The sequence below is a fragment of the Xiphophorus hellerii genome, chromosome 18, assembly GCF_003331165.1.
Source record: "Xiphophorus hellerii strain 12219 chromosome 18, Xiphophorus_hellerii-4.1, whole genome shotgun sequence".
Classification (NCBI taxonomy): Eukaryota; Metazoa; Chordata; class Actinopteri; order Cyprinodontiformes; family Poeciliidae; genus Xiphophorus; species Xiphophorus hellerii.
In genome coordinates this window covers 5,960,092-5,986,125 of record NC_045689.1, presented here as the reverse complement: position 1 = coordinate 5,986,125, position 26,034 = coordinate 5,960,092, and the positions used below count along the sequence as shown (strand labels likewise).

The window sequence follows — 26,034 nt, the reverse complement described above, 5'->3', positions numbered from 1 at the left end:
GCTGAGCCTGCGCGGCGGAGGTGGCAGCGGGTTTGGGAGATTCTGCGATCTGGTTGTGGACGATGAAGAGCTGGGTGTGGGATGACGGCGTGCAGGAGCGCGAGGGAGTCTGCGGCTGAGGCTGAGAGGAAGGGCGCGACTGCGGCGGCTGTTGATGGTGAGGCGACTGGATCTGCTGGCTCAGAGTCAGGGGAGATTGGGAAGGCTGCGGGCTTTCCGCCACCGGAGGCGTCGTGGCGTGGGAGGTCAACGCCGGCGAGGAGGACATGCCCTGAATCTTCAGAGCCTGCTGAGCTCCACCAGAGGGAACCTGGAGGGAGCACACAACGTCGCAGCACAAAAACAAATCAGGGTTTAAACCTCTATAAACCAACAAGAAAAGGAACAAAACGCAAAAACATCCACATGGTTTTAACAATTGGATCCAACATCAGGGCTGTGCGACAAGATTTCATCACAAACTGCTGTGAAATATAGTTTTTATATTTCATTTAAGGGTAAAATGATAAGCTAAATTAGGTCCAAGCTATAAATTGACAAATGATTTTTCAAATTCTATATATATTTGGATGTTGAGTTCAAATAGACAAAATATTACGGCTAGGTTCTGATTATTTTCATCATTACAAGAACGTAGGGCTGGACAATAAATTAATTACTATAAATCTTGATAGATTACCATCAATAGATAATACGTCTGATACAATATTCTATAACTCCAATCCAGAACCGCACGGCCCTGATTCGTACAAATGACAGAAGGGGTAGTGGAAATAAAAGCCACTTTTAATAATATTTTCTGTTGTTTGCAATGTCTGTTTTAGAAAAGAAGTCACACAAAAATAAATGTTAAAAAATCAAAAAATTTTTTAGAAGAAATAGCAAAAATTTAGATTTCTGCTGAAACCAGAAATCTAAATTTCCATTTAAAAAAAATTGTTTTATAAACTCAGAAATTCTCCAGAAAAAACAAAGAAATGTCTGAACTCCAAAAGTCACAAATTTCAAAGTAAAAAATTTCAAAACTTTGTGATCAATTTCAAAAATTTTCTAGAAAAAAAAACAAAAAAAACTTCGAGCTCCAGAGGGAGAAAATTTGCAACAAAAAAAATAATAAAAAAAAATCAACAACTTTGAGATTAATCTCAGAAATTTTCTAGAAAAAATAAAAAACTTTCAAATATTGAAAATGTTTTGACTTTTGAAGCTCAAAAATTTCTGCTGTTTTTTCTGGAAAATGTCTGAGAATAAGCTCTGAGTTTTTTGCTACTTTCTTTAGCACGCTGTCACAGAAATCAGATCAGGTATGAAAAAATGTAAATTTTTAAATGAATATCACCCAGCAGTAAATACAAGTTAAATTAATCATAAATTGAAATGAAAATGTCGCCCAGCCCCCGGTCGCACAAACATCAGTCAAACAAAAACAAACAACACGAAAGCAGACAGTTAGCCTTCTGTATCTACAAACAATTAAAGCACACAGATTATTCTTTTTCCTGCGTCTGAGGGCAATAAACACATAAAGGGGAGGAATGACTGCTCAGTGAACCAAAAGGAAAACCTGTTGACAGAAGCGAGATCTGTGGGACTGTGATGGTGAATTAGAAGGTGATCTGAAGGTCGTGAGGTCACGGGTCGGCGGACCAAATCATTTGGGTTTGGGAGGCGCTACTGGTCAACGTGGGGGGTTTAAAACAGGAGACACAGAGGCATGCAAAACAGAGAGCAGACGCCTGATTCATCAGCGGAGAGGCAGAGGAAATCCTACAGGGCGATTAGAGAGGTGAAGAAGCTGCTCCTGGAAAATGTTTTTATATTTTTGAACAAGCACATCTGCATGTAGTTGGGAAATGCACATTTAAAAATTAGAATATTAATAAAAACAACAAAAATGAAAAGGAATCTTCACTGTCAGCCAAAATGTTTGCATGAACGAGTCACAAAGCAATAGAGATGCACCGTGAAATCCAAAGATAATCAACAGATCAGCACTACAGTATATTGATTTATTGTTTTAAAAAGGAATTTAATTGTTTATTTGCATATTTTAATGTATTTATAATATTGCATTAAAAAGGCTTAAGATGATAAAAGAAAAATCTGCAGAATGTGCCAATTTTTTATCCGATTAATCGTCAGAAAAACTTTCACGTTCCATTTTTAGTCATGTTTCAACCTCATAATTTTGTGCATTTATTCAAGCCGATATTTTTTAATACAACTTACAAAACTGCAAAAGCAGAGATATTTTTTAAGTGGCAGAGCAAACTTCCATCCATTTACTGTTCTAGTTTATTTGAAACAATTTCTTCTTTATTCCCTGCAAAACTCTACAGCTCAGCTTTGGAGATCCCAGAACAATCTGCTGAATTTTTTATCCAAATAATTGTCAAATTAATTGATTACTAATACGACTTGCAGCCCGAATTGAGACTGGAGATCAACTTCAAAATTGGCCAGAAATCTCTGATCGGTGCATCTCTACTGAGTAATAAAACAGGAACAAACAACAGGGACGATCATGCTGCTACTAAAATGAAGCAAAGTGTGGAAAAGCACAGATGCTGCAAGCGAAGGACCGGTTTCTTTCGCCCAGGAGTTAAAAACAGCGCTGGCGAGAGCAGTGGAAGCAGGAGGGGTACAGAGTTGTGACGGGGGGTAAAAAAGGTAGAAAAAACCTAACACTGTGGCAGCAGCGGCAGCAGCAAGTGGGGGTGGGGCTCAACATAAAGGGGCAGTTCTACCTTTACCACTGCTGTCATGTGGGAGGGGCCAGGGGAAGGGCTGTGGCTCTGACCCAGCCAGGAGTCAGTTAACTGGCTGTCATGGACAGCAGGGGCCGCAGTAGTGATGCTGTTGCTGCTGACGATTACAGACGCTGGGACGCCCACTGATTGGGTTGACTCATTCTCTGTTTGGTGGCGCTGCTCCTGATACAATTACCATTTCAGGATAAGGGGGAGGGAGGAGGGAGGGAAGGAGAATGAGCAGCAAAATACTAAACCAAAGAGATCACACCAATTTAACACTCGTGCATGTTACTTTTCTTTTTATTTATTTAAAGGTGACCTATTATGCTTCCTTGAACAAGTTAGGATATATAAATATATAAAGAATGTTCATTACATTTTCTTTTTTGCACAAAATTGTTCTTAGATAGGGTCAGTTCTGTCTATTTTGAGCTGTTTTAGGGCGTCTTGTCACTTTAAATCTAAATTAGCTGCTGCTGGCTACACTGCAAAAACACAAAGTTTTGTCTAATTTCTAGTGCAAATATCTTAGTAGACTTGACATAACAAAAACAAACTTACAAGTGACTTTTCAACAAGTTATTGGAGCTTGTTTTAAGTTAAAATTCCTTAATATTAATAAAAAAGTACTATTTCAATTGGTAGATAAACTCACCTCTAAGAGACATTTTTCCCTTGTGGTAAATGAAATAATCTGCCAATATTAACTAGTTTATCTAGTTAATATTGATGAACTAGAACTTCATCAATATTAAGGAGTTATTAACTTAAAACACGCCCTTATATCTTGCTGCAAAGAAAATAGACCAGTAATACTTGGTAAGATTTTGTGGTTTTGCAATGTGTTTACACTCTCACGTAAAAATGCTTGCAAACAATTATACAACTGTACATCTTTGAAAAGCAAAAGTAGAGCTTCCTGCACATCAAACAAGAATGCAGCAAGTGGTTTCTGGATGGTAAGTCAACAACTCACGTAAGAGTAGAGATACCTCATAATAAATTACTCAAGTAAAAGTAAATAGTACAGTGTAGTAAAATTACTCTTAAATGTAATTTTATTCCAAAACGTTACTCAAGTAAATGTAACTAGTTACTGCCAAACTCTGGGTAACGATGCAGGGCCTGTAGATTGTGACCTTCAGGACATTTTTGAAACAACTCATTTTCCAGACTCAAAAAACATTAACTTGTTGCTAAAAAACAGCTGAGTGTTGTTTTTAGAAGCAGTAGAAACCCAAATGGAAGAACAAAAAAGGGCAAAAAGTAAATTTTGCATAATAGGTCGCCTTTACAGACAATGTTAAGAAGAAAAGCAGACGGGCGGAGCGCTGACCTGCTGGAGGAACATCTGCAGCGACTCCTGGCTCAGGATCATGCTCGACCCCTGGTTGGTGAACAGCAGCCTCCCTGGGCCGCTCTGAGCCTGCGGGGGAACCAGCCCCACGGCCGTCACGGAGGACGACGTTGAGACAGACATGGACGGAGAGGAGGAAACGGCGGCAGACGACGCAGGCTGCACGGCGAGGAGCGACGACTGCGGTAAAAGCTGCGGCGCCGGTTCTGTGGAGCCTCCCAGCACGGTAACAGCAGCCTCCGCTGTCTGGCTTCCTGCGGCGCTGGGCACGGCGCCCGGCTGGGCCTGCAGGGTGGTCTGCAGACTGATGGCCGGGCTCAGCCCCTCCACCTGACCCACCATGGTCAAGGAGTTCTGGAGGCCCTGGATCACCGTCTGGGCGTGGCCCGAGGCGGCCGGCGTCTGCGTCTGGCTTTGACTCTGAGCCAAAGAGGCAACCGGCATCTGAAAAAGCGTCGGCGTGCCCATCTGACCGGGCTGGAGCTGAATGGGTCCGGACAGGATGTGGGTGGCGCCGGGGTGGCCCTGCGACGTTAACACCTGACCCAGATTGATGTTCTGGTTGGCGGTTAGGATCTGATTGGCGATGAGCTGTCCGCCGGGGCCCTGGCTTGTGATGATGTGGCCACCCGGGTGTTGGGTCAAGATCTGGCCTCCGGCCTGCAGCTGGGGCAGCAGGAACTGGTGGTTCTGGCTCTGCAGGACTGTCTGGGACGGGATGACGATGCTGCCCTGCTGGTTCAACAGATGCACGCTGAGGGGCTTCCCAGAAGGCGGCGCCCCTTGCTGCTTGAACAGGGCCTGCTGGAACTGCGGGCCCTGAGAGGCGGCTTGGGTGCTCAGGACGACATTAGAACCGGGCTTTCCCGCCAGGAAGGCGACGTTCTGGGCAGCAGAAACCGGAATCTGCTGCAGCCCAAGCGCTTTGTGTGCGTCATTCTGCTGAGCCTGGGGCGCTGCCTGCGGCGGCGGCGGCTGCTGCGGTTTGAAGACTTTCGGCTGGATGGCGCCCCCCTGTGGGGGTTTGGGCTGAATGGGTGTCGGCGTGCGCTGGATGATCACGTTCTGCATGATCTGGGCTTGAGTTTGTGTCGGCGGCGCCACTCCTCCTCCGAAGCCCACGAGCCCAGCGGGGGCGCTCATGGTGGCGGCGCTGATGCTGCTTGTGCTGCTGACAGAAACAGCCGGTCCGTTTAAAGCTGGAGCGCCGACGGTGGCTTTGTTACCCTGGATCAGGCCCAGACCGGCCTGAGAGCCAGCAGCGGACACCTCCTGGTACCCGCCCATGGCTTTGGCCAGGATCTGCTGCCCCGACTGGTTGATGGTCATGACCGTCGGCTGGCCCACAACCTGAATCTGTCCGATACCCAACGGTCCCGACTGGCTCCCGTTGGAAAGGGCCTGGAGGCTGGAAATGGGCTGAAGCGTCACGTTGCCGAGGCCGACCGGCTGCATGAATGGCTGGACGCTGATGGTTTTGTTCATCACCTGCGGCTGCAGTTGGAGCCCCTGCTGGGCCAGAACCGACCCCAGCATGTCGGCCGTGGCGTTGCCAGGGTTACCCGCCGCGCTCTGCGCCGACCCGGGGAAAATGGTTGCCGCCCCGCCGACGCCAATGCCTACCCCGACGGCAGCAGCGCTTCCAGCGTCAGGCAGGGTCTGGACCACCTGGGTGAGGCCCGGGATCCCGAAGGACACCAGGTCCAGCTCGGACCCGGCTTCCTGCAGGCTCTGCTCAGTGATGTTGGCCTCCGCCAGGCTCTGCTGCAGGATGTCGCACGTCTCATGGTTTGTTCCAATGCCGTTGCTGTCGCCGTCTCCGCCCGGTGAGCCGCCCAGAATGTCATCGTCCTCCAGGAAGTCCAAGTCCACGCTGACTCTGGGGAGGCCGGCCGACTCGCTGACTGGCAGCTGAACCACGGGCTGGACCTCTGAAACATGGCCCTTTAGAACAGCAGAAGAAGAAACGACGTGAAACCAGGTGATCTAGATACCAACACAAAACATCAAACTGACACTAACAGGGATCACACACTTTTCAAGCACTTTCAAGGTAAGTTTTCAAACTTTTCCAGCACCACTTTGGAGATAAAAACAATACGTATGAACTAAAAAAAGACAGTTTCAATTCTCTATTATTATAATAATTTATACCTATTATTAATAATGTCTGGTTTGGATAGTATTCTTCTACACAGGGACAAGCTAAACTAAAATGTAACAAAATTTTATGTTTTGAAATGTCTCTCACACACCCTATGGACCAACTACAGCATGACTTCATGAGCACCAAATCCCACCCCCATCTTCCTCCAGGAGGGCAAAAAGCTGCTCCCCGACAATAACATTGGTTTTAGCTGTTGTCAATGTAACGCAAAAAATCTTAAATGCACACCTGATATATAAAGGAAAAGGGGACACGGTGCTTTGCAACAGATAACAAGGTCAGGAAAAAGTTTTAATTATAAAAAATAGCGAGGGGTGGGGGGAGTAGTTCAGTTATGCTAGCTTGACTTTGACAACCGTAACATGTAGATGTGCTGTGGAATTTGGTGTTTTGGTTCAGTTAAAAAATAAGAAAAAGGTGGCCTAGCTCTGACAGATGATCAGTAGAGCAGGTGATTAAATTAGCTAATCAACCACATCTGTGTTAGCTTAGCTAATAGCAGCGGTAGCTAGTCTACCAGAGCAATCAATTATTAATTGGCAGCTGAACCATGGGCTGGACCTCTGAAACATGGCCCTTTAGAACAGCAGAAGAAGCATCCATCCATTTTCTTCCGCTTTATCCGGGGTCGGGTCTTGGGGGCAGCAGCTTCAGAAGGGAGGCCCAGACTTCCCTCCACTTGTTCCAGCTCCTCCGGGGGAATCCCGAGGCGTTCCCAGGCCAGCCGAGAGACATAGTCCCTTCAGCGTGTCCTGGGTCTTCCCCGGGGCCTCCTCCCGGTGGGACATGAACTCCTCACCAGGGAGGCGTCCAGGAGGCATCCTGACCAGATGACCGAGCCTCAACTGGCTCCTCTTGATGTGAAGGAGCAGCGGCTCTACTCTGAGTCCCTCCCGGATGACTGAGCTTCTCACCCTATCTCTAAGGGAGAGCCCAGACACCCTACGGAGAAAACCCATTTCGGCCGCTCGTATCCGCGATCTCGTTCTTTCGGTCACGACCCAAAGCTCATGACCATAGATGAGGGTGGGAACGTAGATCGACCGGTAAATCGAGAGCTTCGCTTTTTGACTCAGCTCTCTCTTCACCACGGCGGACCGGTACAGCGCCCGCTTGACGGCAGACGCTGCGCCAATCCGCCTGTCGATCGCAAAATAAACATCAAGCCTGAAAATATAAAAGTGTAACGGACTGAATGTTCTGTTCTTTGTGTGGGAAATGTCTGAGTGTTTTTTTGGTGTTGAATCCTCAGTCAGTTGCTATGGCAACAAGTGTGAGCGTAGAGTAGCCAATGAAGAGAGCGAGAAAAAAGTGGTTTTGAGTGGTTCTTTAACGGTTTTTCTGCGTTATTTTCCCCTTTGCTGTGGCATATTGCACTAAATTATTTATTCCTACATGTCCAGATTTTATTTAATTAACGGGATTGTTCCACAGCGACAACACAGCTATGGATGACAAGTAAAATTGTCTTTTTTGCGCTCCAGCGTTGTGCGCATGCGTGAAATTTTCGGATGTCAATAACAACATCCAAGGGGTCAATGCATCTGACTGGTCTAAAAACAAAATACTAATTTAATTGTAAAAAATCCCCCAGTTTCAATAACCTTTAACATATAAAATATAAGACAGACTTTATTTCAATTACAAGGATCAATAAGTCGTTGAGAAATTAGGAATAACAAATATTCATTACATTGAAACAAACAAATGGTGTTAAGGTAAATCAACTTCCTGCTCAAAATAAATGCTTAAATACAAAATACAAAGAAAGTGACAAAATAATCTCTAAAAAATGTTCTCACAAATAGAAATAATTTTTGTCATTCTTACTGACCTAAAAAAACAAAAGTTTAATCGGATTTAACTTCAGACAGTGAGAAAAATATCCATCTATCTTTTAATTAGCTGTATGAAAATATCTAGTTTCAATTTTAAATAAAGCTTTTTAATCACACGTTAGATTGAACTCTTTTACAAAACTGTGCAGTTTGAATATCAAACACTTTTAAAGACTTTATACAGAAATCAAGCACTTTCCAAACCTTAAAAAACACCTACTTTGAATCCAAGAATTTCAAGCACCCAAACAAACCCTGAGCTAATTGGAGCTCATACATGTTAGTGGAAGGAAAGGGGATCAGAAGTTGCATGCTACAGAGACCGATAGACGAGAGCAGGAAGAAGATCGGGGGATTTTACTCACCCCAGTGGCAGAGAAGAACGAGCTGGAGGGGTCACTCGTACCATCCAAAAGGTCGTCAGTGTCCAACTATAGACACATCCACCAAGGGTAAGACAGACAGAAAGCGAAGATACCCAAAGCAACAGACAAAAAGTCACCAGGACAGGGCTGGGCGATACAGATTCAACATAAAACCTGCCATTTCTTTCACACCAGATCTGATCTCATTTCTAAGTTATTACAAGTTGCTATTATTTCAATCATCCCTTCTGTGAGTTGTATGGCAGAATACGAGTTTTCTTTTATTACTAGAATAAAGTCCTAAAATTAGCAGAAGAAAGTTGTAAAATTACGAGAAAAAGTCATTTTAATGAGAGAAAAGCTTGAATAGTTATCAACTTAGTTCATGTCGTTCTTTCTTCAAAACAGACTCACTCGTTTGAATCATTTCAAACTCCTGCTACTGATAATAATTTGGTTCTGATGTCTTGAAAGATAAAATGTTTCCTTATTTGAAAAACCAGTACCAAAGTACTACTTTAATTTGTATGTTTCTGTTATTTTTCATGTTGGAGTTATCATAAAATAACCCCAGCATAAATATGATCCTAATATTAGGACTTTATTCTCTTTTTTTATTCTTTTTAACTTTACTATTATACGACTTTATTCTTGTGATTAAAAACCAAAAAAATTGTAGCCTAGTCCTAATGTTTTGACACTGAATTTAAAGTTTAAATCAATAAAAATCTGTAAAAATCCCTTGTCAAACAAGATGGCGGAAACCCAACAAGTGAATTGGTGAAAAAAACATTCAAGCTTTTCCAGAAATTTAATTTTCAAAAACCCAAAACTGTGATTACTCGATAAAATCGATTTATCGCCCAGGCCTACACCAGGATGAAACATTCAGACCATCAAAAATAGAGAATGGTGAGGAGAAAGGAGGGTTCAGAAAAACCAAAAGCACCAGAAAAGAAGCGACAGAGGAATAAAATGAAGGGAATAACTCAAGAGTTGGGAAGCGTTAGTAGCCTTTCTTGTTTTGTGAAGAAGCAACCATAATGATGTAAACGAAAGCAGCAACTTGTGGTTGCACACCACTTCATTACTAAAATATTCACCAAAAATAACCAAATAAACAAGTTCATCAACAAAAAGGTTTGTTTTGTATCTAGAATGAACCGTTTCCATGTACTTACATGGGTCTCAGATCCATGAAGAAAGTCATTTAGAGCTTCTGGGTCACTGTAGACAAAAAAAAAAGGCATAAAGATGCACCTAAGAAATTATCTAGTATTATTTTGATTAATATTGTTATTATTACGAGATATAAAAGCGAGAACTCACCAAATTACATCTAGAAGGCACCTGCCGTCCTCATCATCCATGACAACTGGTGCAGATTTAAAAAGAAAACACAAAAGTGTAACAACAGACAACAACAGAATATTAGCTCTTATTAAATGCAGTAAATTAGACGTTTATAATTTGGCTGTAATTACACCAGACACCTCTCCTTTTTTACATTTTTGACAGCTTTATAGTTATAGGAAGCTAATTTTGGGGGTGTAGGCCAACTGACCATTAGAGCCTCATGTTTTTGGAGAACATTGCGATAATATCAGATGTGATATCCAGCGGTAGCGGGAGAAATTGGCTTTTACCAAAGACAAAACAGAAATGGTACAACTGCTAAAATATGACGATGCTCCATTTTTGTTTACATTTTGTGCACTCAGTGTCTTCTTCAGAGGTTTTTGTGTCGTTTCCTCCAGTGGTTCTTGTTGCGGCCTCAGGCCAGGAGGGGAACAAGTTTTTCAAAATGTTTGGTTTGTTTGACAGTGCAGTGTGAAAGCGAACGGCAGCAGCTGAAAATGTAACAAATGTTGCAATTTTGGTCCCCAATCTAATCAAATACTGGACTATCAAGCGTGAAAACACCCACAGGGACTTTATCTCTTTATTTAGCAACTTTTTTGGGGAAAAAATTTTCAGCAGGTTAGGCTTTTAGAGATTGGTGATCAACCAGAAAACTGCAATCGGTCCACTCCTTGTTATTATTATATATTATTATTATACAGTAATGTAAAACCATTGTTTTACATTATTGTTGTAATTATGAAATCAAAATGCATAAAATAAACACGCAGAGAATGAGGAGCCGAATGAGAAGCAACGAGTTTTAAACATCGAAGAGGCTCCAATGCTAAGTGGCAGTCGATTCCATAGAGGCGGCGCCTTGATCATAAAAGCTTGATAACCCTCAGTCTTCAATCTTCCTCTGGGCACAGAGAGTAATCCCTGGTCTGATGATCCAACAGTGTAAGGAGTCTGAAGCTCAGAACCATAAGATGGGGCGAAGCAATTCACTGACTCAAAAAGCAGCATTAAAATCTTAAAACCAACACTGAGCATCACAGGTGAGCAGTGGAAAGAGTTTGACTGATATGTTCCCACCCCCAGGGTCTACTGAGGGCTTTCTGAGGAATATCACCAAATAGAGAATTACAGTAAAAAAAGGCAACAAGAGATGAAGCTTGAATGAGAATTAGAGAGGGAGATCATCGATTTTATTTTGGCAGTATTCCTAATTTAATAAAAGGCAGTTCTAGTGATATTATTAAAGCTCAAATCAGAATATAAACCATCTCAAGACTCCTGGACTGGAGTCTCTGACCAAAATCTAACACTTCCGGTTTGTTATTAACAATAAAAAGTTATCAGACATTCAGACTTTGAAGCCAGAGAGACATAAATTTAGTATATTTTCAGACAGGTTTCAGAATCATCTGCGTAAAAGTGACAAGAGATATTTATGAATAATTTAATGGAAAATAACAGCGGGACAAGAATGGAGCCCTGAGGAACGCCACAAACGCCAAAGCCAACAGTAACAGAGAAAAACCTGTCACTTAAGTAAGAGCTGATGGTTGAACATCAGCTTTAACACCTCTAATGAACACGGAAGTACACGGTCAAAACATGTCAGGTATGTGTGAAGAGACATGAAATAACTGAGTGTCTGTTTACAAAAGAATATTTAAAACACGTTTGAGTTTATGTTCCAAATGAAGCTGAGAGGTCCAACAAAACCAAAACTGGACAGCAGCTCAGCTCACTCTAGCCCGAATCCTTAAAAGTGCATTTTCAGATTGAAAACTTGAATTATTATTTTAAAAAGCCAATTAATGAATACAGATTACTTTTTCCAAAATTTTGTGTATAAAAGGCAATTTGGAAATAGGTATATAGTTATTAAAATCATCTAGAGTAATTAATTAAAAGATCAAACAGTGCAAATTAAAACATTTTTTTTATCTTTAAGCATGTGTTTTATGGATAAAGAATTCAAAATGACTATTTTTAAGCTCGCAATAAGTAGAGAAAAGCATGCCTTTATTTTCAGTTTTTAGATTACTGGAACTGAGTCAATTTGATAAAAACAAACAAAAACAAATCAGGGAGAATGTTGCTACTACAGTTTTGACTAAAATCAAGAAAATTGATCGTAATTGTAAAATAATAAATTACTTGTCATCTCTACATCTCTTACGTTGCCAGAAAGCTGTTTACTCTGTATTCCCAAAGAACAATGCTACAAGCTAGTTTAAAATTAAAAGATAGTTTAAAAGATAGTTTAAAAACAATCGTAGATACAACCAGCTAAACACCGGAGAGAAACAGAAACTAACAACTTATTAAAAGCAAGACAGAAATCATAACTTATTTTAGTTTTCCTGTAACATGAAAACGTTATTTTATCAGTTATTTTTGCATATTCTTCCCTAAAATGTTTGTCTAATTTGCTATTAAACATGTAAATTCGCGTTATTGCCATAAATGAGGTCCTAAAATAAAGAAGAGTGTTTTCTCCTTTGCACTATTTTCACGATGACTTGCAGCGCGTCATCTTCTCACATGCAGGCTCAGTAATAATAAACACTGATGCGGTTAGGATGAACTCAGACAGAACTTAGATTTGCTAAACACCGACAAACGGCCGACAACAAACTGAAAACGCGCGGTTTTCGCACCACCTGGAAGGATTTCCGAGTGTCTCCACTGTCTTCATCACAAGTAACAACTGTGCACACAGCTTCCAGCAACACAAACGCAACAAATACACACGGTGTTTAAGCAGAGTGGTCATCGACACCATAAAGGTAGCTCGGTTGCCGCTCTGAGAAGGCAGCGGGTCGGAGCCATTGCTCGGGTAGAGCAAACCCAGTGCGCAGGATTTGAATGGAGACACTGCAAACGGATTGCTACATGCTAGCTGGTGTTTTTAAACAGCTTTGCAAGCAATCTTTAATTATTTCTGCCAGCACATAACGTTTGACAGCAACACACCTGGCTTAGAACTCAAATGAAACCAAACTTTTGGTTTTAAAACCCAGTTTTCACCCCTATTTCTGGTCATTTTTTGATGCAGCTCTGCTGAGTTGCATTAGCCTAGCGAGCTAATCAGCTATCAACAATATTGAGACATACAGCTAGCTTGAGCCTTTGACATTCAAAACAAACCATCGAGTGACACAATTTGAACACTGGAGCTGCACAGCGGAACCGCAGTTCAGCCAGAACCGAGAAGAGCCGCCTGCCGGGGACGTTTAAGCGCAACTACGTAGCGAGCTATCGCTAATTGCAAGCAAAATATGAGTTAATGTTGGAATACTCTTGGATGAGGGGGGTATGCTTGGGAATTCGGTGGAAAATGAACGTGTTTACGGTGCGGTGCGGCAGCGTGGCGCTTCGATTGCGTTAGCGATGCGGTTTGTGTTTTGTGCGCAGTTGGCAGATATTGCGGCTTTGTAACGGTTATTCGGATTAATAGAGAAATTGCTACATTGTAACAAACTCACCCGAGACGTTAGAGGTGCAGGCAGCGCGGGGTCTCCAGGACAGCCTCGCACGGGCTGCTCAACAGGACCCGAGTAGAGGCAGGAAACTGGAGACTTCCGCTTTGCCTGATCGAAATCTGCGTTGTTCATACGGATGCTTTGCCCGGGATTCAGACAGTTTTTCTAACACAACGATCAACCTCTCACACAAAATTAAACAATGTTTTTGGTAAATTAGCTAAAAAAAAAACTTCCTCATCCTACCAGTTAGTTCTAAACATTAGGAGAAAGGTAATTTGGGTCACTGAAAAGAAAAGAATAGCGATCTTTCTTTCGGGGAAAAAAACCCTGTCCTAATTCGGACTTTAATCTGAGACTTTTATCTAAATTCAGAGGAAAAAGTGGGATTTGCGAGAAAAAGTCTCAAACAAAAGTCAGAACTCTGACTTTAATCTCAGATTTCTTATTTTAACCTGAGAATGTTGACATTTTCAGCAAAAAAGGATGATTTTAATCCTCTTCTATATAAACAGTCTGAAAAAAAGAAAAGAAACATTCTGAGAAAAGTCTGAATTCTGAGAATAAAGTCAGAATTCTTAGAACAATTCTGAAAGTGTTTGTTTTATAGGTAGCCAATAATAAGAAAAATTATTGGCTACCTATAAAATGAAGTTTTAACACAAATACCTGGACAAACCTGACTATTCATGTTGATTTTGCAGTGCAAAAAGAGAAGGACTATTCCTTTACTGCCAGAGGTAACCCTTGCAGAAGTGATGACAAAGAAGAGTGGGAATAATTTTCCACTTGAATGGTGAGCAAAGTGTTTTTATTAGGATATTACATCATTAACAGCCAAAAAGCTAATTTTAAATTAGCAACAATGAAATGTAAATCACACCCTTCCTATGATATTCCACCTGAATTCAATCAAACTCTGCAGATTGCCTAACTTTAGGGAAATTCTTTCTCGGTTCTTGCACATATCTTATAAAGTAACATGTTCCCATGGAGAGCTGTCAGTTTAAATAATAATAAGTATCAGAAAACTGAGGAAGGTAGGTAGAAAACGAAATGTTTAGGTTGACCAATGAAGACACAAAAGCAGCAGAACATATAACGAATTTCATGTGAACAGATGTACTAAACTGAAGAGATGAATCACACACATGTGCCTACACATTTCTAAACTTTGTAAATAGACTTACCCTCCTTCTTTTTTTATTAATTTGTATAACTTTTAAATTTATTTATTTATTGCAATTAATTTGAGAACATTCCTGAGCTTTTTCCTGCTGCCTGTGGTTTTGATTTTTAAAATAACAAGCAACAAGATCAAGACATAGCAGCTTTATTGTGAAAAGATTAACTTGTCAGTGCAAGGTTTTTTTAAATTGCCATAACAATTCAGGGACGCCATACTCAGAACATCCAAAGCAGGAGTTAATAATTTCTCTGTTGTTTTTTTTTTTGTGGGTTGCTCTGAAGCATCTAGTTTATTGTGCAAATAATGATTCTTAATAAAATAAAGAAAACTATGGACAACTCTGGCATCCTATTTATGAAACTGTTATACAACAACAGAGTATCTTCAGTCAGAGGTTGCTTCAAAACCGCTGTAACAAAGTCTACTACTGGAGATGCTTCCTGACCACAGCGATTCTGTGAAAGAACCGCCATAGTTTGAGTTACAACATTTAATTTCCTTTTGGGATTAATAAAGCATTTTTTAACTTAATAGAATTAAAATGTGTTCAGACAACAAGAACAATAATAAAAATGGCAGTTAAAATATTCTGAGCACCACACAACAATGGTCCCTTTGCAGTTTTGATGATGAAGAGACATAAAGTTATATTAATTTGTGACAAAGTGATATGTGATCATGTTTTCTAAGGATATATCTCATCTTTTTAAAATTATTCTTATGGCAAAATGTTTGATAAAAAGGTGTATGAATGAATAATTTTCTCACAATTAACACAATTTATGCAAGCATTGCTAAATAATGACAAAAATATTAAGAAAAAGCATTTGTCATTATTCATTTGTTGTAAATGCCATTTTTGTGCAAATAAAAGTTGCCTAGAGGGGAAAAAAATCCTTTATTACTTAATCAAATTCTTGTAATTCTAGAGTTATCTATTGCGGCACTTTTTAATTCAATTAAACATAACTATTTTTCCAAAAGGAAAATTAAATATTGGAACAGGTTTGTGACGTTACTTCTGATTGGTTCTTTACTTTTTTTTACACTTTTGGACAGTTGTTATAATGCAATACCATGGCAACAAAGTATTGTTTTAACAACTCGGTGCAGCTAATTAGCATCTCAAAAGCTCAAAATACCTGAACTATGACCACAAATCCCAGAAGAGTTGAACACGAGGCTTGAAGTAAGTTCAAACCATCTCTTCGATTTATTGTGATGGACAAGGATCATTGGACTACTTTTTAACCATATGACCAGACAGAGATTTAAAGAGGAGTGGCAAAAACAAATGAAGTGGATTAGCAGGGCTCGCCAAATGGATGTTGTCATCCATGACATGTTCCTGTGGAATATCATCACTGCGGCCCAGAAAATGAGCCGCTATGACAGTCATGAGAAAACTATACAGCAACAGTCTTCAGTCAGAGGCCTCTTCTGATTAGGTGCAGAACTGACTGCTACTGGATTTCCACTTTGAATGCACTTTGGATGACTAACAGCATTGAATTTCTCTTTGGAGTTAATAAAGTATTTTAGAATTGAATTAACCTTAAAAAGCTAGAGCAACTAAATATTTGGGTTGTACTGTGATTCTTACTCATGCAAATATTGTTTATGTTTTATAGAAAACTTCTGACTTGTTGCTTGGCATTTTAAAAAACATTTTGTTTCTTGCCCCACTTTATTACAAATGCACTACTGACTCTGTACTGATTAATTAAAAAAATAGAACTAAACTCTTAGCTCCGATTTCCGAGATTCATTGAATCCAGCACTAAAGCGCACATAGCTTTCCTTTTGGGGTATAAATCTGAATGAATATATAAAATAAAAGTCTTTTTTTCTTTTATGGACGAGTAAAAAATTTTGAGGGAGCGACGGCTCTTAAATGTGTGCCTTACGGGAAAATAAAGGTTGTCTCTGCGTTTTACGAAGAGTACCTGAACGCACCAGCAGAGGGGTTCCTTTCTTCCCTGTCACGTGACAGAGGGCCGCCTGTTGTTGGTGATGTGACAGTGCTGCTAGCACTCGTTAGCTAAGTTTGTTGACTTTCGCAGTTACTCGCGCCTCCTGACCGTTGGGAGAAAAGCTAGCAAAAATGGACAACAGCGGGAAAGAAAAAGAAGCCGCGGCTTTAATGGCGGAGGCGGAGAAGAAGTTAAAGTCTTCCCAGTCGTTTTTCGGCTCGATGTTTGGGTGAGTGTGTGACTGTTAGCCAGTGTGAGGGCCAACTATGCGGAAGGTGGCTAGCTGAGCTGTTAGCAGCAAATCTGAAGGCAAAACATACAGTACCAGTACAGCTGTCGGTGATATACGGTGGTGCTTAACGCTCCAGGTTATCAACGAGTGTTAAAATGTTTCTATAGACCGAGACTGGACACGCCTGGACACATCAATGCGCAATATGTTGTTTTTCACGGCTAAAATAGCGATATACGTCGTGACAATTCCATTGTTAACACAAATCGATTCGGTAACAAGCTATTATTTGTTTATCTGTGACCTAAATGACACATTTAAGTATAAAGTTTCATATGTGTGGACACTTTCTGTAATGTCGCTGCTCTAGCGCCTCCTATTGGAGCAGTCGATCTGTGCAAGTCACATGTCAGTCACGTTTGTTTATAGTATCAAACTAGAAAACATATATTGCACTTAACGTATTTAGAAATTACAATAAACTCCCAGAGGCCGATAAAATATTCAATAAATTCACAAATTAACTGGAGAAAAAAGTCACAATCTTTTAAGCAACAAGGTGATAAGAATTATGTTCTGAGATTGTTTGCATTGTGTCCATAAAAACTGAAGAAACTGAAAGGAAAATACACTAAAGATGAAAACCTGACGGTGTTCTTTAAGTATGAAGCAGGGCACACTCTGGACAAGTCACAAGTTCATCAAAGGGCTAACAGGACGGACAACCATGTTCACAAGCTCACTGGACTACCTGGAAAAAAACAAACAGATTCACAGGAAAAATTTACAAATGCCACACAGGAAGACCGAGCCAGGATTAGAAAGCTGGAGCTCCTTCCTGTGCTGCAAAAAATAACCAAGTCATCATCCTGCCTTTCTGTTGAAGTAAGACTTGATATAAGACAGGTTGTTTGCACATTACTGGTGCTAATTAGTCCGTCACAATAAGATGATTAACATTTTTCAAGCACAATTATTATTTACAGGAACACTATAATATATTTTCTTTGTGGTTTTGGTTGTTGTTGTTTTATTTTGTGTTATTTAAAATATTCTCCAGTTTGAGTGTTAAGAGTTCTGTACAAAACTAACTTTTATTGTTCTTAAAGAGAGTTGTATTAATATGCTATTATTATTATATTACTTAAAAATGGTTTCAAAACAACAAAATTATTGTTTATTGCAATAATTTCTTGGACAAAGCAAAATTAGTTATTATGTCACAGAACCAGAGATGGCAGAGTAACTAAAATTTTCACGCAAATAAGAGCAGCACTACTTCAACTTATTTTTACTCAAGTAAACGTAAAAAGTATCCGTCCAAGAAATTACTCAAGTAAGAGTAAAAAAGTATTTGGTAAAAAAGTTTACTCAAGTACTGAGTAACGTATCAAAATATCAATCCTTTAATGTTAAAAAATAACGTCATCAGATGGACTAAAATATAAATCTGCATGCTATGTAATAATGTTCAAAAACAAAAGTTCTGCAACTCAACCTGAGAAACTTTCCACCGGTATCTTCAGCTTCAGATTGTAAGCCATTTATCCATTATTATTTTTAAACACAATTCTTTGCTAAGCTAAGTGTAGCGTCGCAGCAAATAAACGGTTGATTACATGCAGTTGACCAGCAGAGGGGGCCCACGGACCACCAGTTTGAGGAAGGCTGGTCTAGATCATTATGTTTTAGAAAAGTGTGTGTGTTTTCCAGCGGTTCCTCTAAGTTGGAAGAGGCCTGTGACATGTATGTGAGAGCAGCCAACATGTACAAGATGGCGAAGAACTGGTGTGGTAAGAAAGCCGACCTCTTCTCCTTCTCCTCCTCATTCACGGCTGTATTTATGATCACTGTTATAACACCAAACCATCTGCTCTCAGCTGCAGGAAATGCGTTTTCCAAAGCTGCTCATCTTCACCTGCAGATGCAGAGCAAACACGATGCAGCCACCAACCTGATAGACGCTGGAAACGCCTTCAAAAAAGCAGATCCACAAGGTCAGTCTGGCTCCTGTATGTCTTTGGTTCTACTGCATTCTGTGTGAAAATGGCTCAAAATATTGTGCCAAATATTGTGCCAGCTTAATTAGCTGATTGGTTCAAAGCTTTCTGATGTTCATGGATTTAAGGCGACTGAGTTTGGTTGCTTTTTCCAGGCTGACCCTCAGTAGAGGCTTTGTGGGGGTCTGACCATCTGGTTTTTAAGGCCTTCAGCTTTATTTATCCAGGAACTAGAAAAGGAATAAAAATAATAGATTTTTCTAATATATATTTCATCTTACTTTAGATACAAAGTCTGGTGTAAGACTAGATACATTTGCTGAAAATATAAGCAATAAATAAATTAACCAATATCTTCCATTTGTATGATTGTAGGAGCCATTTATCCTTTTCTGTGTTTATCGCCACCAGGGAGCGAATTTCATTTTGAGTTCTGTGTGTCTGATGGGGGATGGGTATTTAAGGTCAACCGTGATTCGGTTCAGGTGTTGTTAGTGGGAAGAGGCAACAGTTTTCCACTGTGTTTGGTTGAGGGTTTGATGTCGAATTTACGTGTAAACTACATGGAAGTAGCAAACAATGGACATTGTTCTGTACAATAAATGACCTTTTTATAAGTCAAACAAAAGATCGACATGGTAAATCTCTACTGAACACACGTAAGAACAACGCCTTCAAGCACAACAACCAGTAGCCTAAAATATAGGATTTTAGCCGCTACAATGATTGATATTTTTTTTCTCATATTTCTTTTTCTAAAGAAAGACTGGATGACAAAAACATTCAGTTTGCTGCTTTAGTCTTATCTATGGTACGGCGTATTAGAGCAATTGTAGATAGAAAAAATTAAAAATGAGGAGTACATTTCCATTAAAAAAATCCCCCAAATTTCTAGAAAAACTTGGCAATTTTGAGATTAATCTTGGAAATTTTATAGAAAAAAACCTAAAATTTCAGAGTTTAAAAAGTTGCAAATTTGTTAGAAAAATTTCTACATTTTCTAGACAGCTTGGAAATTTCTGAGTTGAAAAAGATTTTCATGGGTTTTTTTTCCTCAAAAATTGCTGAGATTTGTCTCAAAATTTATGATATTTTTGTAGTAAATTTTTTACTTTTCAAACTTAGAAATTCTCTGGAAAAAAACAAGAAAATGTCTCAGCTCAATCTCAAAATGTCCACCTATTATTTATCTTCTTCCCCTGGGTAATGTTTTTCGTAAATATAACATTGATTTTCACTGTTATGCGGATGACACCCAGCTTTATGTTTCCAGTAAGCCCGCCTCCAACCTTCCACCATCCTCGCTTACTGATTGCTTGACTGAAATTAAATCCTGGTTCTCCTCTAATCTACTTAAGCTTAATAGTGATAAAACAGAGGTCCTTCTCATTGGTACTAAATCTAATCTGGCCAAAATCAAAAACTTTAGTCTTGAAATTGATAACTGTTCTGTTTTCCCCTCCCCTCAGGTAAAGAGTCTGGGTGTTATTCTTGACAGCACCCTTTCTTTCCAGTCTCATATTAACAATATTACCCGCTCAGCTTATTTTCATCTACGCAACATCAACCGTCTTCGCCCCTCCCTTACTTCCCATTCCGCTGCCATTCTTGTTCACTGTCTTGTGACATCACGCCTGGACTATTGCAACTCCCTTCTGTTTGGTCTCACCCAGAAATCTCTTCATAAGCTTCAACTGGTCCAGAACTCAGCTGCCCGTATCATTACTAAAACCCCATCCATGCACCACATCACTCCTATCTTGCAAAGACTTCATTGGCTGCCTACCAAGTTCCGCATAGAATACAAAATTCTTCTGTATACTTTTAAGGCTCTTTACAATCTTTCCCCACTATATCTCTCCAATCTTATTCATATTGCCACTCCCTCTCGTTCCCTCAGATCATCCTCCTCCATCCATCTGTCTGTCCCCTCTGTCCGTCTTACTACCATGGGGAGCAGAGCTTTCAGTCGCTCTGCCCCCCAACTCTGGAACTCCCTACCACCTCATCTTAGAAACATAAATTCATTCCCTAAATTTAAAACCGAACTTAAAACACACCTTTTTAGATCTGCCTTTTCAACATGACACAATTGGTTTGCTTGATTTTTATATAGATTTTTACATAGATTTACATATAGATTTTATATAGATACATTGTTGTGTATTTATTCTACCTATTTTTAATTGCTATATTTTATTGTTTTTGCTATTTTTCGTTCTCTGTACAGTGTCCTTGAGTGCCAGAAAGGCGCCTTTCAAATAAAATGTATTATTATTATTATTATTGTTCTTTCTACACTGTTGTGCATCCAGCCCATTTGTCAAGGACTGTTTTATTCACAAAGACTTCAGCATCTATTTTGTTAATTTATGTAAAATATCTTCCAGTTCCAGATTTAAATTGTTTAACAGTTAATTGAACTGTGACATGTTGTACTTGCATTATTATGCCACTGTTACCATTATATTACTTGAAAATGATCTCAAAGTGACAACATTACCGTTTATCGCAGTAACTTCTGGGATAATTTATTGTGCAGCAGAATTAGTTTTCTTGACATGCGCATTAATGTCTGGAGGTGTTTGGGTTTCTGCTCTCGACTAAATATTTCCTCTCTCTACAGAGGCTATCAACTGCTTAAACCGAGCCATCGAGATTTACACAGATATGGTGAGTTTGTGTTTTCCTTTTATTAAGTTTGGGTTAAAGCTGACTTTTGTAAAAATCGTTGTTCTCGTCCGTTTTCAGGGTCGTTTCACCATCGCAGCGAAGCATCACATATCCATTGCAGAGATTTACGAGACAGAGATGGTGGACATCGACAAGGTTAAAGAAAAATTAAACCATCCATTTTAATTTAATTTTGTTTACTTTTTAAAAAAATAACCTTTATTTACATTTTTACATACAGGCCATTGCTCATTTTGAACAAGCAGCAGATTATTATAAAGGTGAAGAATCCACCAGGTGAATATTTTAGATAATATCTGAACACTTTTCTGCGCTTTACTTCAAATAGTTAAATATGTAGGTTTGTTAAACGGATTTTCTTTTTTCAGTTCTGCAAACAAGTGCCTTCTTAAAGTTGCGACCTATGCAGCCCAGTTGGAGCAGTACCAGAAAGCGATAGAGATCTACGAACAGGTGAGATGTTAAACATTTAGCGTCTGACGTCTTGCTGAGCGAAGAATCTGTAAAATAAGCGTAAGCTCTTGATTTCAGGTTGGAACTCACGCGATGGACAGTACGCTCCTGAAATACAGCGCCAAGGATCACTTCTTCAAGGCGGCGCTGTGTCACTTCTGTGTAGACATGCTAAACGCAAAGGTGAGCGTAATTTCCATAAAATTTCCTAGCTGTGAAGCTAGCGAAGCGTTAGTTTCTGTGTTAAGGCCGTTTTCTTTGCTGTCCGCTCAGCTTGCCGTGCAGAAGTATGAAGAAATGTTTCCAGCGTTTTCAGACTCCAGAGAATGCAAGCTGTTGAAGGTAGGCTGACTGAAAAGTGACTAAATGTCAACATGGAGAAAGGTTTCCCAGGAAGCATTTCTGCGTTAAACCAGGGGTGTTTTCACACCTGACAGTCTGGTAGACCGAGTTCGATTGGAGAACAAAATTGCAACATTTTCAGCTGCTGTGATTCAGTTTCACACTGACTGAATCAAACAAACCAAAACTCTTTTAAAAAAACAGTTCCCCTCCTTGCCTGTGGTGGCGCTGCACCAAGAACCACTGAAGGAAACAACACAGAAACATCTGAAGAAGACACTGAGCGCAACTTTCTTCATCACAAAATGTCAACAAAAGTGAAGAAGCATCAGATTTTAGCGGTTGTTGGATTTCACTGTCGTCTTTCGTAAAAGACCACAAGTCATTTTTCCTGCTAGCGCTAGATTAGCTTGTTTGTTTTGGTTGTACTTACCCAGAATGCCCTGAGCTGTAGTCAACTTCCTGCTTTTGGAGCAATCTCTATTGCTACGCTAAAATTTATTAGAAGTAACACATTTGATGCGTTCTTTGAGGCGTTTATTGTATTTTGCTCCTTTTTCTTTTGTCTTTTTAAACAACTTTTACATCTAAAAATTAGTAACTTTACTCGTTACAACTGTTAAAAACTGTTTTATTTACATTTGGATGGTTAGATTATCAGCTGGTATAAGTTTATACATAGTTGAATAATGAAACGCACTTTTGTACGGTGCTATTGTTTGCTATTTAATGTGTTTTTATTCTAGTGGGTTTTTGTCCCAACAGAAACTTCTAGATGCATATGAAGAACAGAACGTGGACGGCTACACTGACGCGGTGAGTGGGCAAACTGAGGCTTGTTGCTTAAATTGACTAAATGTAAATATGCTAATCACAGGTCTTATATTGTGTTGTTGAGGGACTATTCAAACTTGTAGGGATTCTTTTTTCTTGCGTTACTTTTCTGTCAGGCAAAAGTTTTAGTTACCTTTATTGCGTTCTGTAACTTCAGGCGGTCGAGGCTACCGCTAACTAGCTGCTACTGGCTAGTTAGCAAACTTAAACCTTCGTTTTTGCCACTGGTTCACTTCTGTTGCCAACCTTTATATTTATAGTTTCTGATCTTAAATTTAATTTAAGCTAGCATTAAAAAGTCTTGAAATATACATACTCTCTCTGTTGCATGTTTTTACTCATTTCATTTTTTATTTTTCTATTCAGCAATCGAACAAGTTCCTGTTTTGTTATATTTTATAAGTTTAATAACGTGAGCCATAACGATCTACAATAACGTATTTGAATTAATATGAGTACCAAACACATTTAATTTCCCTTTTGGGATGAATAAAGTAGTTTTGAATTTGAATTAATCTGTCATTATTTAAAAGCTGACTGTTGAAAAATAATTTTAAAAATAAAACTTTTTTTTTTTAATATTGCTAAAAATTTTATTTGAACAAAATAATTTAAAATACATTTTTAAACACTTTTTAACATTATTTTGTTAAAATTTGAACTTTTTTTTTAATTTAACGTATTATGAGAAACGCTGTTTTTTAATAAAATGGCTCCTTAATGATAAATCAACCTTAGATTCACTCATTAATCAATAATCCCTTGCATTAACTGTTCAATAGAAAGCTCATACCTAATTTTATTTTTTAGCCAGGTTTTGATTAAACAGAAAAAAAGCAGAAGTATTTGTGATTTTACTTCATTATATTTGTCAGATTTGCAGTTTTCTCCAAACAAAAACCTTCAGCGATGATTCTCTCTTGTTCTTATCATGACACATTACACATTACGTGTGTTTTTTGTTTAATTACACGTTGGGATTATTTCCAGGTGAAGGAATATGACACCATTTCCCGTCTGGACCAGTGGCTCACTACCATGCTGCTACGCATCAAGAAGACCATACAGGACGACGAGAACGACCTCCGCTGACCTCACCAGCCGCCTCACATCCTTCTATTCCCGCTGCATTCATCGTTTTATGTACTCTCTATTTTCTGCCGTCTGCATTATGTCTTTGTTGCCTTTTATTCCACTCAGAACAAGTCTTTATATCATGCGTGTGAACACTATCTCGCTGGCTGCGCTCGGCACCCGGTATTAGTTTTACGTTCGGCATTTTGGCCACAACATTCATGATTGGGATGCAATAATACCAGCAGACTTGAGTGATGAAGATTAAAACTTTATTTCCGCTGTCGTGTGATGAGTGAGAGATCGCGGATAACGGTGTGATTGAAATGTCCAGAATAAACTAAACGAACTGAAATGCGATTTCTGCCTGCAGCGGTAACATTTGGACTTTTATTTTTCTCAGATCAGGGCATTTCTAATTAAAAAGCGAGTCTGAGTTGTAACCCTCCTCTGCCTTAAGCTGCTCTCAGGATGTGCACAGCAGGACGCTTCCAAAGGGCTGGGCGATAATTTTAGACATTAATCACACTTTTTCTTGTTTTTGAACATTTTTTTCTTTTTTTGCACAATACGTTTTGTTTTTTTTCTTTTTCCACCAATTCTCATTTTGTAGTTTAGAGCGTTGCACCAAGAACCACCGTCTTGTTTTACAGCTTCTATTTATTTGGACATTGAATTCAGGTCAACATTTAACGGTCAGGTTCAGAATAAAGCCGTAATATTAGTAAAACGAAGAAGTAATTTTTACGAACTCCAAAGCTAAAAACAAAAAAACAATCTATCCAAGTGTTTTTCTTGTGTAATTTTAAGAAATTTTTCTGATAAAATTTCATTTTTATTCGGCTAATATTATGACTACGTTATTGTAATTAAACAAAACGTCTCAGTCTGGCCCTAATCCCGTGCTGACTGGAGTAAAAAATATTTTCAGTCTTTTTTTTTTGAAAAAAAGAAAGGGATTTTAAAAATTATTAAAATCGAATCTGGTATGAAAACATCTGACTATCCTCATAATTAAATATCTACATGACATTCTTCTTGTAATTAATTTTAAAATCTTGCACCCTCCCCCCTAAATTTGTAATAATAAATAATCATTTGTAAAAAAAATTTTTAACAAAATCGATTAAAGAAACTATTAAAGTTGGATAAAATCTCCCAATTATGTTTATATTTTCATAATTAAATATCTAAACGACTACATATTTGGAATTAAATAAAAATTCTTGAGGCCAGGTTATAATATTTTGTTGCACAACTGAAATAAAAGCCACTTTTTAAAATATTTTCTGTCATTTGTAATTTCTGTTTTTAAGAGGAAAAAATTAACATCAGATCGAGTATGAAAAAAAACTTAAGTAAACATATTCTTATAAATAATTTAAAATTCTTGCAGTTTTCCCCTAATTTTCTGTCATACAACTTTAAGAAGGGATGTCTGAAATAAAAGCAAAATATTTTCTGTCATCTGTAATTTCTTTCCAAAAGATAGCAATTAAAATCAGACTTTATTTTGAAACCTTATCGCCCAGCCCTTATTAGCAGTGACTTTGTGTATTTGCTCCCATTTAAAGTCATTTTATTCCTGAAAAGATCTAACGACCCTTGACCTTTGTGATCATTTGCATGGCTTGGAATGAAAGGGGGGTTTATTGGTTTAGCAGAATGGTTTGTATTTTTGTAAGCAGGCTGATTAAAATGTGTTTGACAGCCTGATGGAGATGCAATACATTTAAAAAAAGAAAAAGCTTTATGGATCGGGACACTGTGCTCACATCTCCTCCCGATCATCCTGTGAAACGTTTGGTCTTGAGCGTTGTTTGTGATGTCTTGTTGAATAAACCTGGGTGGACCTGCAGCCTCTCTGGGCGTGGTTTACTCCCCGTGTTTGTCCTGCGCTGCCTCATCCGGCTTCATTTTAT

General features: G+C 39.2%; 2 protein-coding genes across 6 annotated transcripts in view; one reads left to right on the top strand and one right to left on the bottom strand.

Annotated features, from left to right (window-relative positions):
• Positions 1-13,412, bottom strand: part of bicra (BRD4 interacting chromatin remodeling complex associated protein) — a 20,988-nt gene extending 7,576 nt beyond the window's left edge. For 2 of the 4 annotated variants that reach the window (XM_032590755.1, XM_032590756.1), the window contains exons 1-7: positions 13,325-13,412; positions 9,810-9,855; positions 9,662-9,707; positions 8,481-8,546; positions 4,090-6,054; positions 2,748-2,933; positions 1-310 (exon numbers count right to left, since the gene is read on the bottom strand). In XM_032590755.1, coding sequence (XP_032446646.1) covers positions 1-310; positions 2,748-2,933; positions 4,090-6,054; positions 8,481-8,546; positions 9,662-9,707; positions 9,810-9,850 — 2,614 coding nt within the window. In that variant the 5' untranslated portion in view covers positions 9,851-9,855; positions 13,325-13,412. The remainder of the gene's footprint in view (positions 311-2,747; positions 2,934-4,089; positions 6,055-8,480; positions 8,547-9,661; positions 9,708-9,809; positions 9,856-13,324) is intronic. The other 2 variants (XM_032590758.1, XM_032590757.1) reach the window with 2 other exon arrangements.
• Positions 13,413-16,494: 3,082 nt separating this feature from the next.
• On the top strand, positions 16,495-25,970 carry napab (N-ethylmaleimide-sensitive factor attachment protein, alpha b). 2 transcript variants are annotated; one of them, XM_032545792.1, is made up of 11 exons: positions 16,495-16,712; positions 18,429-18,508; positions 18,596-18,712; positions 21,342-21,388; positions 21,467-21,544; positions 21,630-21,685; positions 21,778-21,862; positions 21,941-22,045; positions 22,136-22,204; positions 22,970-23,020; positions 24,029-25,970. In XM_032545792.1, the coding sequence occupies exons 1-11, from the start codon at positions 16,615-16,617 to the stop codon at positions 24,128-24,130; spliced, it is 888 nt and encodes a 295-aa protein (XP_032401683.1). In that variant the 5' UTR covers positions 16,495-16,614; the 3' UTR covers positions 24,131-25,970. The 2 variants fall into 2 exon arrangements, with proteins under 2 accessions (XP_032401683.1, XP_032401682.1); XM_032545791.1 differs by having other exon boundaries at positions 18,429-18,712; positions 24,029-25,822.
• Positions 25,971-26,034: the final 64 nt, after the last annotated feature.